Here is a 17,006-nt window from a genome sequence, read left to right as displayed (position 1 = left end):
TTCCACTCTTCCATGCATTTGAAAAGGGGCTACATACAAAACTAAAGCAAGCACGAACTAGTTCTTAGAGCCAAAGAAAAGCTATGATTGGAACGAGCCCGGAAAGCAAACCACCCGCTTGTATGGTTCCTTTCAGTCAAAACTGAAAAACACTGACATGCCTGTGAGAAAAAGTTTTAGCTTAGGATTTTGCTGCAGAATTTGCTGTGGCTTCTATCTGCCAATGAAGAAGAATGTATCACTAGCAAGACATTCATTTTTATTGTTATTTTTTAATTAAGAAGCATTTTCTCTATAAAGATTAAATTGGAAACTGATGGAGAAATTATTTTCTTTCATCATCTGTCAAGGAAGCTTAAGTGGAACAGTTGTACATTATTCTTTAGATACACTGCAAACTTTGCAAAAAGTATAGTTCATTAGCTGGAGATGATTGTACTTATTGTCTCATTGACAGATAAAATAACAGCTCTCCAAAGCAAATCACCCTAATATTCCCTGTTTCAATCTACCTCCAAACTTGTCCAAGAGTAAAAACCTCCAAGAAAATACACTGATAACTATGACCCTATGTTCTGTCCAGATGCCTTCATTGGGATTGCAGCCAGCCAAACTTAGCCATTGTCATCAACCCTGCATTATTTTGCTGTTTTCAAGCCAAAATTTAAACTATGGCTGTAACTATCTGAAATAGCAGAACATCACAATTGTATTCCAGAACTATCTCCTTATTATCTACATTAAATGCTAGTGAAGTGGTCACACAGCAGTCTTCTTATGAGCAACTGTGCCGCTGTTTATTCAGACTTGTCACAACCCCAAAACGAAGCAATGTGGAATTAGTCTAGATTCATGCCAGTTAGATGTCAGAGATGTATGGTCTGCTAAAGCTAAAYGTCTTGTCACTCATGTGATATATTTACTCTTGGACAAATTTGGAAGGATACTCAGAAAAAACACTTTAATATTTCTTCTGCAAATGGGGTCCTTTATTCCTTTTCAGGACCTAGTCAAACTCTTAAAAATTCATGTTTACCAATATTTTTAGAATACTGATAATGAAATTTCACTATCTAATTTCTTTAGAAAGCAGTACATAACACAATACATAGCTGCACTGCAGCAAATAACTTGAGACCTCTGACCACTAAATGAGCAAAAGAGGAAAACAAATTTTAATCTACTTAACTCTCTACACTTATCTTCAACTGTTAACTACTTCAGTTTTCTTCCCAAAATCAAGTTCCACATATAAGCAGCAATGTACTTAGTTGTCTTATTAGCAAACATCATATTCTATTCTCTCATTTGCTGATTTTCCCTGTGTGCTTTTTCCTCTCAAGGAACTGAGAAAATGAAGTCACATTTGAAGAAAATTGTTTCAGATGAAAAACTCTTTTCTTCTCCTCTAGTAGTTTGTAATATAGAAATATTTCAGAGTGATACCTAGTGATTACCAGACCCCACATTCTCAAAGCTGTACCAGAAACTTCCAACAGGTTCTCAAGTGGCCACATTGTAGGTTGTTAAGATGTCCACCCTTTCCCTTCAAGACACTGTTTCTAAGCCAGTCTTGAGAACTCGTAAGTTAATGCATTCTTCTRACCTGCCAACTCGCTTTGTGGAAGTACATCGAGGCCCCTATTACTAACCCAGCCTCTGGCACAAAACATTGTTTTATCACTTGTTTGCCTGTGAAGATGTTTGCAGAGTTTGAATTCTCACCAAATTTACTAGAAGATGGATTAAAGTGTTGGGTCCACACCCTTAAATTCACATTAAATTGTTCTTTGAGCTCACTGTCATGAAAGGTGACAAAGAGGGTATCTTACAATGTCACTTTAGGAACAGAAGATTAACTGAAAAGTTCACTGGAAAAGTATATTGAAGAATTTACAAAACAAAATTAACAGAACCATGTTAACATCACATATTCAAAAGTCTACTCACATAGGGGAGTCTTGTCTGACTGCTTCTGCAATTACAACTGCTGAACATAAGCAGCATCAAATATCCCCTTTGACTCTACTTTTATTTAGTAACTTCTCCAGCAAGATAAAAATTTGTCTGTTTATAAATGGTAATTTTTGAAAAGATGGCTGCATGTTTTCAAGGATCTTGAACTGAAGACTGCTGTGCTTTCAGGAAATTGTTTTTTTTCCTCCTTCCTCCCATAAATAAGATGCACTGTGCATACCRAAGAACTGCTTGTGTGCAATCTTTCTACATAATGTCAGTCTTGTGTCATATAGGTATTGATGCTGAGTATGTAAGGTGACGAATCGGGAGAATGGGAACATCCACATATCTGAAATACTGTTGCGTGGCTGCRAAGCTAAAAATGAGATCTGGAGAAGCACAATACTTAAGTTAAGCCTCTTGACTCCCTAGATATACACTGATGCTCTGTACTACTCCTTACCTGYGTTGTCATGCACTTCCTAATCAAGAAAACAAGCAGAGGACTGAATTTATTTCATCTTGTATTATACTGTCCATGTGTCCAAATGCCTAACTGTAACTTTATATGACCATGGTCTCAGGCAGCATTCATGCAAAAGCTTTCTGCTCCACACTATGCAAGAACTTACAAGCATTTAGACTCAGGACTAGATTTCCTAAAACACTGGATTAGGAAACTGATCTTCCAGGGCTACTTGGGGAATCCGCAGCAAGACAGACAGCGCTAGAAGGTGATATGCTAACTACRCATGTTCGGGGCCCATCTCTTCTGGCTCTGTACATGGGGCCTACTTCAGCTATACTCTGAATTCTGTCCTTTTGGCTAGTTTACAGAATCCAGGACTTATTCCCCAAAAACAAAGCAAATCCCAAAGTAATGGTGAGTTCTGGGGCGGAAGGGGGGCTGTTTTTTTTGTTTGGCAGGCAGAGACAAAACTATGTTGTTGCTTCATATATGTCAGAGTCCTGATTCTCCACTACCTCTACTCTTCGTTCACRTCAGCTAGGCTTTTCAATTAAGCTAGGATTGAATCAGGCCCTTCACATTTAAACAGATCATTTGAAATTATACACATTACTTTACATGGAAAAAATTCAAGCTTTTTTTTAAAAAAAGCACATAAAATATAAAGAAACGTTTAAAACACACACACAAGCTAGTTTTGCCTTGCACTGCCTGTTCAGTAGAACAGATAGTCCGTTCTCTRACTTTTAACTGCAAACCTTAAACTAGTTGTGTGTATTTTGGACGATTTCCCATCCTACCATGATTTCCTGTCTGAGTCTGCAGCCCATGGCAACAGCAGAAAATTGGAGTACAGGCTTTGCTGATGATAGTAGGCCAAATGACTTGTGCCAATTTAGTATCTTCTTCTGTAACATAGGCATTATCTAAATCTTGGCTGCCTGTAAAAATTCTGCTAATTAATTAAATTCATTTTAATTTATAAGTTGTGCTTGTGAAGCTGTGCTGTAAGGAAGCTGTGGCCTTTTGCAGTGAACACACAAAAACACATCCTTACACATACAATATTGTGCTATGAAACAAGATAATATTCTGAACTGCAAAGCAGAAGAAAATTCACAGTTTTACCACTCAATTCCAGCAGGTGACAAGTCACTGGGGCTGTTTTAAAAACAAAACAAAAATAGTCCCCTCCTGAAATTYACTGCGTGAAACATAAATCATTCCACAAAATAACCTATGACAAAAGCTGCAATTCTGCATGTCAGCAACAAAAATATGAGACCCAAGATTATATACACAGGGAACGGGTGCCAGAAACAACTCCAGAGTTGCTTTCCATCGGGAAATCTAGTGCTAACATGAATCTTCTTAGAGCAGCTTTAATAAAAGACTCTACATCTGGCATTGCCCTCACAGCACAGGGAGGTAGAGGGGCAGGGGGAGCTGCATACACTTTTTTCAATGAATAATATTAAAAAGCACACACCATCACAGTCACCCACTCACTCGTGCATCTGCAATACTACCTCAGTATATAGATGATTTGAATCCTTCCTGCCCCCGGCACACATGCTGGAGCATCCAGATTTTCCACAGAATTTAGCGTTATCCGTGATCACCATCTAAGCTTCTCACACTACGAGGTGTAAAGCCCCACAGTTTTTATTACAGAACGCTAAAACAAAACTACCTCAGACAAACACGTGGTCTCAACCCAAGTGATTTCAAGGGAAGCCCCCGGGCAACTGTTTAGAAAAGGACTCGCTCTTTTCTGATAAGCAAAGTCATACCCTTGCTATGGGAACGTATCAAAGACCAAAATCCATAAGCCACTGCCATATTCCATAATGAAACTTCCTTGGCCTCACAGCAGTGCTAAATATATTACTGCATCCCCGCTTTCACATGTTATTTTTCTCCAGCAGAGTTCACAACTGTCTTCCATTTTCTCAACATTTTGTCCTTCTTTCTTGTTTAAACCACATGAGGTACAAGCATTATTCAGAACTAAGAGATTCACAAACATATCTTCTGGGAGAAAATACACAGTTCATAGCCCCTGCCCAGACATCTGTTTTCTTCAGTAGAAATTAGATTTTATTTCTTCAATAAGACAGAAAAGTAAAAACCATTTATAAAGGAGAAGGAAGTGTAGACACTCCAGAACTTTGTAACAAGAAGCAGGGTGCTTGAGGTGGCTGAGCTGGATACACTCAATACCTGCCTTAGACTGTCTAAGCTCAGAGGCACACAAAAACTTAAATTAACCAATATGCCTTGCAGTAATTGTACTGAGTAATCACCGAACAGCAACCAAATCAAACATCCTCCCTCTACCTTTCTTCTTCTCGTGCCCAGCACATGCTAACATTTCAGTTTGTCATAACGTGGTAACAGTCAAAAATATGACTGCACACAGGAAAAAAAAAAGATTTATGCATATATGTTTGGAATCATGTATCTGAGTCACTTGCCCAAGTTTTGTTGCTGATATTCCCTGATGAACAAGATGACTACACCCATGCAAATGCTTGAACCAAAAATCCTGCATACTTCTAATCACCCTGTTGAGTCTTAGTAAGAATCAAACCAATCAATTTAACAATCAGATTTAAATTTATGGGGCTTTAATGAGAGAAATTTAGCTAAATTTTCTGATATCCTAATTAATTCATTATCCTAAATAAAAAGAATTTGATTCATGATGTACTGAATATTCATTCACTAACAAACTCAAAACAAGTATGAAGCTTTGTGACATATAAAACACTTTAAGGACTTTTCTAATTAGAGATGTAATGTATCAAGAGAAGAAAAAGCCCAATAACAATGGGAAGAAAGGAGTAGTACTCCCTATTCTGAAAACCAATCAAAGGCCCGTTAAAGCTAAAGGAGCCCTTTGGCTCCACCAAGATTAAGGTATGCAGCTGTTCTCGCTCTCTGAGCTTGCTTTCAGTAGCAGCTTATTGAGAACAATTCTACTGACTATTTGAGAACTTAGTATCATCATCCTCAAACATATGCATTTCAAGCAAAATTGATAATGCAATATTCATCCAAGCCCAAATTTCCTCATATACCACTAAAGCTTAAGAAAGCTTTTCATAACACTCTTAAAAAAAAAAATAAACACGAGCCCATAGACAAGCTTTAAAAGTTTTTGTATATTGACAAAAGAAGGAAATGGTTTATTAAAGAAACAAAATAATTACATCTTGGTTGCCTACTATTACAGTTCTCCATCACCTCCCCCCCCACTCCAAATTAAACAAACAATCACTTAAGTGAAAATGTCTAAAGACACCATATAAACTTGATATAACAATCCAAAAGTACCAGAAACCATATGAAGATCATGATAAAAATGTATTAGTTCAAGTCTGGAGAGATTTTAATGCTGTCTAGACTAAACAAAAATGGCAGTGCAAGTGGAGTGCAAAATGTGCATGTGTGTGGGGGGAAGGTAATATCAAACCAAAGAGCAAAAATCCAGTATATAGTTAAACAAATTATATCCACCCCCACAGAGGAAATAAATTTGCCATTTACATTATTACAATATACATACATCCCTAACATTTTCTCTAGACCTGTGGTATCAGTTCAGGAACTTGCACAAAACTCAAGAAAAGAAACCTCTCAACCATTTGTGTAGCAGAAGCAGATGAGCACTTTTGAGGACAAGTTTACAGTGTGAAACAGTGGTGTTTCTCATGACTTGCCTTGATGACTCTTCCCAATACAATACCACACAACACCCCCTCCCCCCCGAACATTATCTGTGATAAAAGTCATGTGAAAGCCAATACATTTAGTATGTTTTACCAATCCTCTTCCATTGTCTGTTTGGCAAACATCGATGTATAAAAATTAAAAATATTCAGAAATCAATGGAGCTTGAAGTCATTCAGCCTCATCTTTTTTTTTTTTTTTTTTTCCTTAAATAACCAAACCCTCCTCTCCCCAAACCATGCTATGAAAAGCCAGGCATTCTGAAAGAAACTTGGGAACTGGAGCCAAAACCAAAGCAGTCCAGGTAAGTCTCTGGATACGAAGTAAGGATTCCTCTGGAGATATTCAAGACCTGCCTGGATGCAACCCTGTCTAACATGCTCTAGGTGAGCTTGCTTGAGCAGGGGGGTTGGACTAGATGATCTCCAGAGGCCTCTTCCAACCTTAGCTGTTGTGGTGATGCTCTAGCACTTATAGCAAGGCAGAGAACCGAGTCATTTGTGGTCCACCATTGAATTTTATCCCTTTCATAGAAGGCTAGATAACAATTACTTCCTTCCTCCTTCCCTACTCATCAAGGTTATCATACAGATTTTTAGATGCTGAGTGACATTTACTGTATCTCATGTTCTCAGCTGTCCTGTTCTAGTGCAGAATCCTTTTCCAAGGTCTGCTTACTCCGCTTATTCCAGCATAAACATGCAGTCATATTTTCTTCTTTATTCTTCAGGCTCCAGTTAACAGACTACAGAGTGGGTAGAAATGAAAACAGTAGTAGTGTCCAACATAGACTGTAATATAATAAACACTAAAGAATGGGACAAGCGGATCTGTCTTCCATAGTGTTCCTTTCCTCTCACCCCTGAAACACCATAAACAACGTTTACTTTGATCTTATATAACTCCATAGCAAATTAATCAGTTATTATAAATCTGTATGCATAGACTGAAATGCTAGTCTGAAATGTTTATTCAGTTCCAGCTCTTAGTCTCTAGCCCATGAATATACCACATACAGCCTTAATCATCTCAAGCATTTTGATATCACTATAGGACAGTCACAAGAATTACTTAAGCAAATTTTCCAGAGTTTTCCTCTTTTTTCCTTTATTTCAAAGCTTTTTAATCTTTTGGGCAAGGACAGCCAAATGCAGTCTCCTCATTGACTGGTATGGCACTGTAGCACTACAAAAAAGTTTTACTTTGGTCACTTGGGCATATTGTCTCTCTAGCTTTCCCCCTTAAAAAAATAAAGATCAGGGCTTAGTCTTTGATTTTACTTTAACAAACTGAGCAGAAATCTGTCAAATAGCTGACGTAGTGATAGTGCATAAGATAAGCAAACAAATGGAGATACTTATTCTCAGTGCAAAATAGCATAACTAGCACTTGGGGAAAAACTTGCACAAAGTATAAGCATAATATACACTGACCCAAAATGATTAAGATGCTTTGCCTTTTCCTAGGCTAATTGTTCCACAGCCTCAAAGCACTTTACACAGATGAAATTAAATGAAGTCTTGCAACATCCTCCGGAAGTTGGTATTTTGCTCAATTCAGGCAAGAAACAGGAAAAGTAGCCTGGTGAACATCAAACAAATTTTTATGAAAGCAATGGTCAGTATGCAATAATAGAACGACAGAACAAGATGGACAAGTGCTGAGGCTTACAACAAACCTGTAAGTTATGAACATCAGACAGTTTTTGTTTAGTCAGTTGGAGCAAGTTAAATATAAACACAACAATATGTGTCATCCAATTATAATTATTGCTCATTTTTTGGGTTACAGTCTCTGGGCTTCATTCAGCATCTATTTCAGGGAAACGTTTCATGTTAAGACTGTAGTGAAGCACAATCCAAACTACTTGCCTGCTAGGGGACCATCACAAAAATCATCAGCTAGACTGTAGTTAAAAAAAAATCACATAATTAAATAATAGGTTTTGATCAAACAAGGAAATTCATGATTCTAAAGGTATTTCATCTGACAGTAATACATGTAAGCAAGTAGGTTCTTATAAACAGGGATTTTATAATTCAGAATTTCATTTAACAGAAGGTAAAGCACTTGCCCTTAGTTTCTTCTCCTAGAGAAGACGGCATTTACAGCACATCCTTCCCTCACAAGTCTGAACTATTAACTCCGTTGCACATACAATGCTCACAAAAGCAGCAACAACCACCCTAGCAGACCGCAGCCAGGTCTAATGCAGGCAGACACTTTAGTTATAGGTCAACAAACAATCCTCAGTCACGGCCTACCCATAGCTGGCCTGTCCCAATGCCCTCTCCTCACTCAAAGTTGCCAAGTGTACCCAACCACGTTCATCGTGGCCAAGCATTCCAGAAGGCCTGGGATGAGATTACAATTCCAGCATTTTTTGTGCCTCAAGTTAGAAGGCAAGTCTGGATGTGTTTGGGTTAAAGGCACAAACTTTATCGATCAGCATTTGTATGTCTTTTCCTTCATTTTTTGTTTCCTTTGATAAATGAAGTCTGTTGTTTGCAGCAGGGGCTTTAAAAGGCTTCCCTCACTCATAAAAGTACAAGATAGAATTGACCTACATTGACTTAGCTGCCCTAAACAAGTTCATCATATTCTGTCCCCCCTTAGAGAGAAACATTTCCTTCTGTAAGGGAAGGAAACAGTTCTGTTGAAATATTTGTGTCCCAATTAGTAAATTAAGAAAGCATGATGTCACCATTGTACTGGTTTTACCATTGCCTCAGGCTTGCTTACATTTAACCAGATGTCAAGCTAGGCACTTAGATGTTCAAAACATGTAAATTCATCCCATTAAAACCAGAAGAACATCATAAATGAATGTTTTGATTGTTTTGTCTTTCTATCAGCCAGCATTCCCATAGTTCAATGTGAGCAAATAGATAATATTTTCTTATCTTGACTACTTATGGAGTAGAACTTATTACTTGAGAGAGTTTTTCTTAAATGGCCAGAGTTTAAGACAGCAAGTTAGAACTCCTGAATCTATAATGATATGAAGGTGTTTATAGATAAGGACATACTGACTTGAAAAATCTTAGAATTTACTAGACGCAGTATAAAACCTAAAAGGCAAACAAAAGAAATTGGAATTGCTCTAATCTTGTTTTCCAAATATTCAGGAGAATAAAGATTGCCAAGCAGTTTGCTGGGCACTTTTGAGTACTGGTTTTCTCTTATTTAGAGACCTCCACTTCTCTTCTTTTAAATTCTGCAGGCACAATGGCCAAATTCCTCAGGTTATACATCTGATGATTTTACATTTTACTTTAGACAACAACAATATAGTAACTTTGTGAAGATTATAATATTATTCTCGCCCCTATTTTTCTATTTTTTCACATTAATTTAAGATAAGCTCACTTTAAAAATGAAGTTGCTTTCACTTCAACATTAAGATCTTGTGGTTAAGCTTCCAACTGCAAATGAGCACTTCTAAGCTACACTTCTTTCTGAAGTTACTTAGATGCTTGAGTCCCATCCCTCCCCAACTTGCTAAATGTTTGAGAAATGAATTTCACACAACCTATTGCAAATACGTATTTTTGGTAATTTCTTCTAACATTTTGTACAGGATATAAGCATTTCCCTTGCCGTATTGTACACCTATGTGTTACAGCACCAAGAAAAATGAAGCAAATGAGGAAGGAAGCTCTAAATGGACCATTACGCACACTAATTGAATCATACTGAGTACACGAGCAGAAACAGGTTACTAAAACTTGAAAATGTTACAAAAACGTTAATAACCAAACAAGATATTCCTATGTAGAAAAGATCATTCATCTCACCCCCCCATCACCAAAACACAGTCCATTCATAATTCATTGCCTCCCTATGTTACCATTGAAATTAATTTTGGAATAGCCCCAAACTAAGTAGAATCAAGATTTTGGGACACTTACAGTATTAACATCCTTGCAGTGAGCGAGTGCTGATCTCTTCAGCACAGAGAAAGAAGTTTCTAACAGAAGAGAGATTGTTTAGGAAAGCTCACTGACAGCCATCAACTCTTCCTGAACTATATGAGTTTAGGTTTCAAACTGCATGAGAAATTAGATGGGTTATATAAAATAAACACTCTGGTAGCTCTGTTCAGAAAGAACAGCAGATCATCTCCCCTAGATCTTCTGGATTAGAGATGAAAAGAGAGGGGCTTTTATTTCAATTAAATTATTCCAGTATCAGGAGATACATACTTCAAGCATACCATATTTTATGCCTAACAATATGAACAATTAACACTCATCCCACATTTTCCACAGATAAAAGAAAAACCAATAGCATGCCCAGGTGTTCGTTGCTAGGTTCTGAGCCAAAACAGGTTTGCTTTTTCATCTGAAAATAAAAATCAAAACCCTGTTACAGCTTACACTTTCATGCACAAGGATGGCCTCAACAGTAGGAACTCAGTTTGAACTCCTGGCTTTAGTAGTAACTCAGGGAGCAACAATAAACTTCAACCTAAACAAAACAAGGCACTGACTTCTTTTCTCAAGAAGTTCCTTTTTCACAGGCCTACCTCCCTAATTTCACAGGGTTGAGTGTCTTAAACACTGACTCTGTTTAAAGTCCAACTATCAGCAATCGCTCCTGGTAAGTACGCATCCAGGGAGTTTCAGCACTTGATCTTTGATGAACTGAATTGAAAAGTCCCAAATTCTATTGACATAGTGTAATACCAGTGATTCAAATGATTCATTTAATCATTACATTGATTGTCTTACTAAATGGAAAACATATATATAGACCCACAAAAAAAAAAAAAAAAAAAAAAAAAAAAAAAAAAAGGAAAAAAACACTCAAGATACTTTAGCTGTACTTGATCTCGCCTTTAATATAAGATAGATGTGTAGTTGGAGATGTTAGTAGCTTTAATTGTGTATCTAGTGTTTTGCATTTGTCAGAAGCACGTATTTACAAGCACTAACATTCAAGCTTAAAGAATTTGCCCCCGTGGATCTGTGGATATGTATCTACGTTCTTGAATGTGTAGAAGTGCAAGTTATGCTGGGAGTGCACTTGTACAGGAGTGAAAAAGTCATATTTCAATTAGGGTCATAACCATCACCAGCTCATTTAACATGAGAACACGTGCATAGGTTTTCCATACTCCTGCCGAGGGAATCCCCGTAAGCAATATGTGCAAGCACAGCCAGACCGAACGAGCAAAAGCTACATACCGGGGCCAGCGCATCAGACTCACTACCTATGGGCTGAGGAGTCAGTGGCCCCTTTTTCAGGCCTTCTAGATTTTAAGCCACCTAGCTGGAATTACTGTGCTGACTGGACTGCCAGATGCCAGAAACCCCAAAGAGGCTTTCCTACACGTACTAGCGGAGGGGCTATTAGGCTCTGTTTCCCTCACAACGCACCCGGGCCTGGGCTCCGCAAAGCCAGAGGCTGAGCTCTGACAGCTGATTAAATTCATTCCCAGTTTCATGGGCAGGAAAGGTCCTCAATCCACTGGAAGCTCCAGGGTTTCCCATTCAGTGCTATGTCAGCAGAAAGCTGAATTATTTTCTCAGATCTACTAAATAAGCTGGGTGGATATTAGAGAAGGCCAGAGCAGAGATTAGATTTGCCCATGTGGTACATAGCTATAACCCAAGTGTCCTCAAGCAACTGCTTAAGATGCATATAGTTGAATGCTGATATGCCACAGAAGATGGGACTTTTAAAAATGATTTACAGACTGCCAGTGGTACAGCTGTACTAACCTTGCAGCATTTCCACTTGACTTAGCTTATGGATGACTTTTGCAGGCACCTTCCCCAAAATATCTCCCTTCCAATAACATGCACTTTTTCTGAATAGTTGTGAAGCTGATAGCTTATAATAATTAATAAACCTTTTTAGGAGCACCCCAGATTGTTCAGTTAACAAAGAGACTTTCCATTTATCGAGATGTCATAAAATAATTTTTCTTTCTTTACTTTTTAGTGTTAGATTTCAGTACAGTACCATGATTATACTGAAATAAAGACGTTTTCAGACAAGTTTGATAACTTCTAAATGCAATTTTTAGTAACTCTGGTATAGCTCCTAAAAAAAAGGAGAGAGAAAGAAAAAAATGACACCCAAAATTAAGAGTCAGCTATGATTTTTAACCTACATAGGTGCAGTAAGAAATATAAAAGCAAATGAGATTTGTTGCTGATGGTAAATCTAAAGTCCACACTTGACACTCGTCAGCTGTGCTTCAAGATATGCTGATGCATTAAACAGCACAGCAGGTGTATTAACTGCTGCAGGATTCTTCAGCAATAACCAGATAATTGAGTAGAACACAGTAAGTGCTGTAGTTTATAGGGTGATAATACCAAAATCTTTGAATTGTTGACAATTCAGACTCATGAACCACACACTAGTCAATACAGCAACATAATGCAAAAAAATCACATTTCCAAAATAAATTAATATTTCTTCTCATCTCACAAATATTTTAAGTGAATATTCCAGATCAGAAAAGCCTCAAAACTCCCAGAAAACTACTGAATGCATACTCTATTTAAGCCATATTAAGCCAAAGCATGTCATATCCACCTAATTAAAAATAGAAATGAAAACAGGCATTACAAGTCATAACTTTTTTTTAACCTTCCAGTTGCAGTGCTGATCAATAGCTACTTATTATTTTTGCTGCTTTTAAAGACATTTCATTTTCTCTCATTTTCCAACATACAATGCATTTTTTTAAAAAAAAAAACATTCCACCTAGACTCTGTCTGAAAAGACTCAGTCCTTAATACGGGCATTAATACATCCAGAGAGCTTTACTGAACTCCTTATGGCCACAAGTTCAGATTACATTCCTTCTTCTAAGACAGACAGACTGAATCCCAAGCACAAAGTCAGAACTCACACTAACAGCGGAGTATGTCTTAGAGAAGCAGCAAATAGTTGATTAAAGAACAGCTTCACAAAAAGGAAAAAAACACAGATTATTATTATTTTTAAATAGAATTAACTCCTCTATAAGCATTTATAGTTTTATATTTTACCCTTCGCACACTAGGCGTTGATTAGAACATGTTTGTCATTGTAAAGAATAATAAGCTTCTAACTTCTAAAGGCCTTAAGAATTGTAACTAGACTACTTTCTTTGACAAGAGATTAGTCACAGAAGAACACAGGTATAGATCTCAGTCTCTTGAGAATTCATGAAGATTTATGCATTTACTTACTGTTTCCTGAACTCCAAGGAAGCCTACTATCATGATCTAATACAGAAAACTATTAAATAGATCTTAATGCCAGAAAGGTCTATTATGATAATCCAATGCAATCTTCTGCATACAGTATATGGCCACAGATTTCATCCAGAGATTGCAATGCTTGACTGAAGTTAGAACTTAACCTCCAAGAGCTTTTTATCTCTAGCATCAAACTCAGTACTATAAAACAAAACCCAACAAACATATGCCAAGTTTAGAATTTACAAATAACCTATTATTTTTTTTCATTATATAAAGAAACAAAGAAAACAGTAAAGTGAGTTTTCCTGTTGCTGGTACTGGAACAAATCCAGTTATTCTACCACTAGTGCTACCTCAGGTTTTATTTAATATACAAGACAAAAATCATGCGAAAGCACTGTGGAGAATGATGTGACTGTTACTAACATACAATTCCTAAATGGAGAAAGAATAAAGAAGTTATTTAAAGCTTTCTGTGTCAATATAAAATCATTTGCAGTCTTATAACTGCAAAAAATGACATTTAGAAGATTTACTGACGCGTCAGATAAAATATTAGTGAGAGACTGTCACAGAAAATCACAGTATGCCTTTAGGTGCACACTATTCAGTTTTCAGACTTTAAAAACACATATTCAGTTATTGACAGAACTGATCAGACCGACAAGAACAACAAAGGAGGCGAGAGAAGCCAACCCTTCTGCGGCCAATCCCCGCCTAGTATCCTACCATAAAAGCGTTATCATAACTGACCATTTGGTGGTTTGAATATTTATAAGCACTACCCTGCACAGTCACTCGTGTTTCCATTGAACACCAGCTTCCATTCATTCATTGCAATTTTTCCAAGACAGAGATTTTTTCATCGGGCGNGAAGAGATGCTCAGCACTGTGAGTGATTAACTCTTCCTTTCCATTTTACATGCAGAAACTGCATGGCAGAAACACTAAATGGAGATCATGAACACCTGAATTGCATTTTTTTTCTTTGTAGACCCATGGTATTTTACTCTAGCTTCCACAGATAAGGAACAGAAGACTGAACTGAGTCCTCTTCTTGAGCTCAGCTACAATTATTCCCACAGTATATGAAGGATTATGATGACTGTTTTGGCAAGGCAAAACATCCCCATACCTTTACAATCTTGTATGAAAGGGCCTGTAGTTTAAAAAGCAAATGTCTACATTCGACTTTTAAACTTAGTTATGTTTTATACCAGGGCCAAAAGCACACCCCAAAAGGCTCTATCTTTTGCATTTAATTCACATAAATTTAGTAACACTGGCAGTAGACAGAATGAAGATAGAGCGCATAAGAGAGGGTTTCCGAGCTCAGTAATAGCAGCCATCCTCTTTAGTTAGGATGAACTCTGCTGACCCAATAGAGAGAAACTGCGGTGCTGAGCAGTTACTGCACCTATCCACTGGTAATACGAATTGCTACACTATTGCTTGGAGAAGGGATAGTATGAAGGCAATGCAGCCTAAGTTAACAGTTAGCCTTTTACTGACAGAGTGTTTCATTAGGAACATTCACCTAAGGTATCATTTTTCCCCTCAAAGAGAATCTGCTCGTTCATTTGTCCCTCATTATGAGATTATATGTCAAGGAGACCAAGCCACTTGCTTTTATAAACAGTTAAATCAGAAAGGTTTTCTCCGTGCAATGCCTGATCACAACAATGAAACCAGTGAAGGTCATGAAACTGTGTGTGGTACACACAGCAGCTTTCTGAATTAAACGCCTCTCTAAATTTTCCATGGAAAATTATGGTACTCCTCAGTGTGACACAACTAAAAAATATAAACAGTGCAGCCTCTGAACAGAACTGTCAAGATTCAAGTCCTTTTAATTGCTCTGCAATTTCAGAGAAAGGTGCCAACATTCCTTTATCTGCTTGTTTGCTTAACTGCTTTAAAAGTCTGCTTTCTAATCAAGTGCCAAGATTAAGTATTTTAATGTTAAGTTACTCTCCTTATTGAGGTACCATCCTCCATGCTTAACTTGGCAAGCCAGGCACAAATTCTTGTTTATTACATGAGCATAGTACAGCACAGCCTTGTACTAAGCTAGAAGGAAGTTTAAGTAACATATAGTTATTAGTTTTTGCTCAGGAACTGTATTTTATTACCACAATGCAAAAAACAAAACAAACAAAATAAAGCTGTTTTCCCTCTCCAGGCTGTATGTGGGAATAGCATCTTTAAGACAAAACTTTCCAAAATTCTCAGTATGTTTTACTATACATTAGTGGCAGAGTGAAGTAGGTTTTGTTTAAAAAGAATAGTGGTATTTTCTGAAGAACAGCTTGTTAATGCATGTTTCATATAACGGGTACAGAAAAGCATGCACACATGCCTATTATAATAAAAATGCTCAAAACAGCAGCTGGTAGAAAGTTGGAAAACACATTTGTTAAGACAACAGGGCTTAGTTTCCCACCACCTCTGCACCTTTTATGAACTGGTGCACATGAAGAATAAAGCAGTATCACTCCTGCCTGCTAAAACTATGTCACTCACACAAACCACTACCAAGATAGAATTCAGATGAAGGAAAAAAAAATAGCCCCCCCCCCGGCATGGATTCATAGAAATTACACATTTTACTTTAAAGCTTGTTGATACGAACACTAGCAATGATGAAAGTTAGATCTTACCATTAGCATTTTTCCCACATATGAGATGTTCGTAAGGTTGCAGCACTCCCCAAAGTTCAGCATCATTGTTGATAACCATCTCCAGGACTTCAGCCGAGATCTCCCCTCCTCCACCATCAGGGCTCTGACTTGTCAAAACCCTGGCTTTAATCTCTTCTACAAGGTTTTCCATGCAAGAGGTTAACGAGATGGCTGCATATTCATGGATCCTAACCGAGATCCTAGTGTCCACCATCCACCTGAAAAACCTGCCCACTGAAAAGGTGAGGCCACATCTCGCTGATTTACCTTTCCTCAGCCCATCTCCAGCACTCATGCTGTACAGAGAGAGAGCCCTGACAGTGGCCAAGACGCAGCTTTCTGATAGCGACCAGCTCTGGATGAGCTTGATAGCGCTCTGCACCTCAAACCTGGTGCACTTGGAGTGCATCACGCTGAGGCGCTGAGCTTCCCTGGAGATCCTGATCAAGGCACGTCTCAGCAACTGCGAGAGCCGCCTGACAGCTTCCTGAGCAAAGGTTCTGGAATTTCCATCCCCCTTCCCTTTTCGGAGTATTTTCCCGATGTCTTCATCAGTCCAAGGATACTCCTCTAGATCTGGCAGCTTAGGACACTTGGAAAATATATCTGCAACTTCTGGGTCTTCTGGCAGAACAGTGTTCACTGTATCCCAGCTGTTATTCCTACTGTTCATGGAGCCCGAGTAGCACCACCAGTTGCCTCTGTGCTGAGAGGAGGTAAAAGCCTGGGAGTTGGACTTGGAAGACGAGAGACTGAGGGACCTGCAGGAGTCCCCTGCCCCATAACCAGAGTCCAGAGTTAAATCCTCCAGGGTCTTCAGAGTAGAGCTGTATATCCCAGCCATAGGAAAGGCGGGTAACCCAACCGCAAAGGCACAAAAGATGAGGCTGCGCCTGCCGAGCCCCAGACGCCCGCCCCGCAAGCGGCGCGGCGCGGCGCGGCGGGACTCACGGCGCG

At 38.2% G+C, this 17,006-nt stretch overlaps 1 protein-coding gene across 1 annotated transcript in view; it reads right to left on the bottom strand.

The window, feature by feature from the left end:
* ABTB2 (ankyrin repeat and BTB domain containing 2) overlaps positions 1–16,962 on the bottom strand; it is a 142,592-nt gene extending 125,630 nt beyond the window's left edge. Inside the window, exon 1 of the mRNA XM_085312158.1 lies at positions 16,029–16,962. Within this exon, the coding sequence (XP_085168284.1) occupies positions 16,029–16,893 (865 nt within the window). The 5' untranslated portion in view covers positions 16,894–16,962. The remainder of the gene's footprint in view (positions 1–16,028) is intronic.
* Between the last annotated feature and the right edge of the window lie 44 nt (positions 16,963–17,006).

The sequence above is a fragment of the Rhea americana genome, unplaced genomic scaffold (assembly GCF_003343005.1).
Source record: "Rhea americana isolate MKP2758 unplaced genomic scaffold, rheAme1 scaffold_359, whole genome shotgun sequence".
In the NCBI taxonomy this organism is placed as follows: domain Eukaryota; kingdom Metazoa; phylum Chordata; class Aves; order Rheiformes; family Rheidae; genus Rhea; species Rhea americana.
Note: the sequence above shows the minus strand (reverse complement) of the source record. Positions and strands in the feature narration are given on the sequence as shown.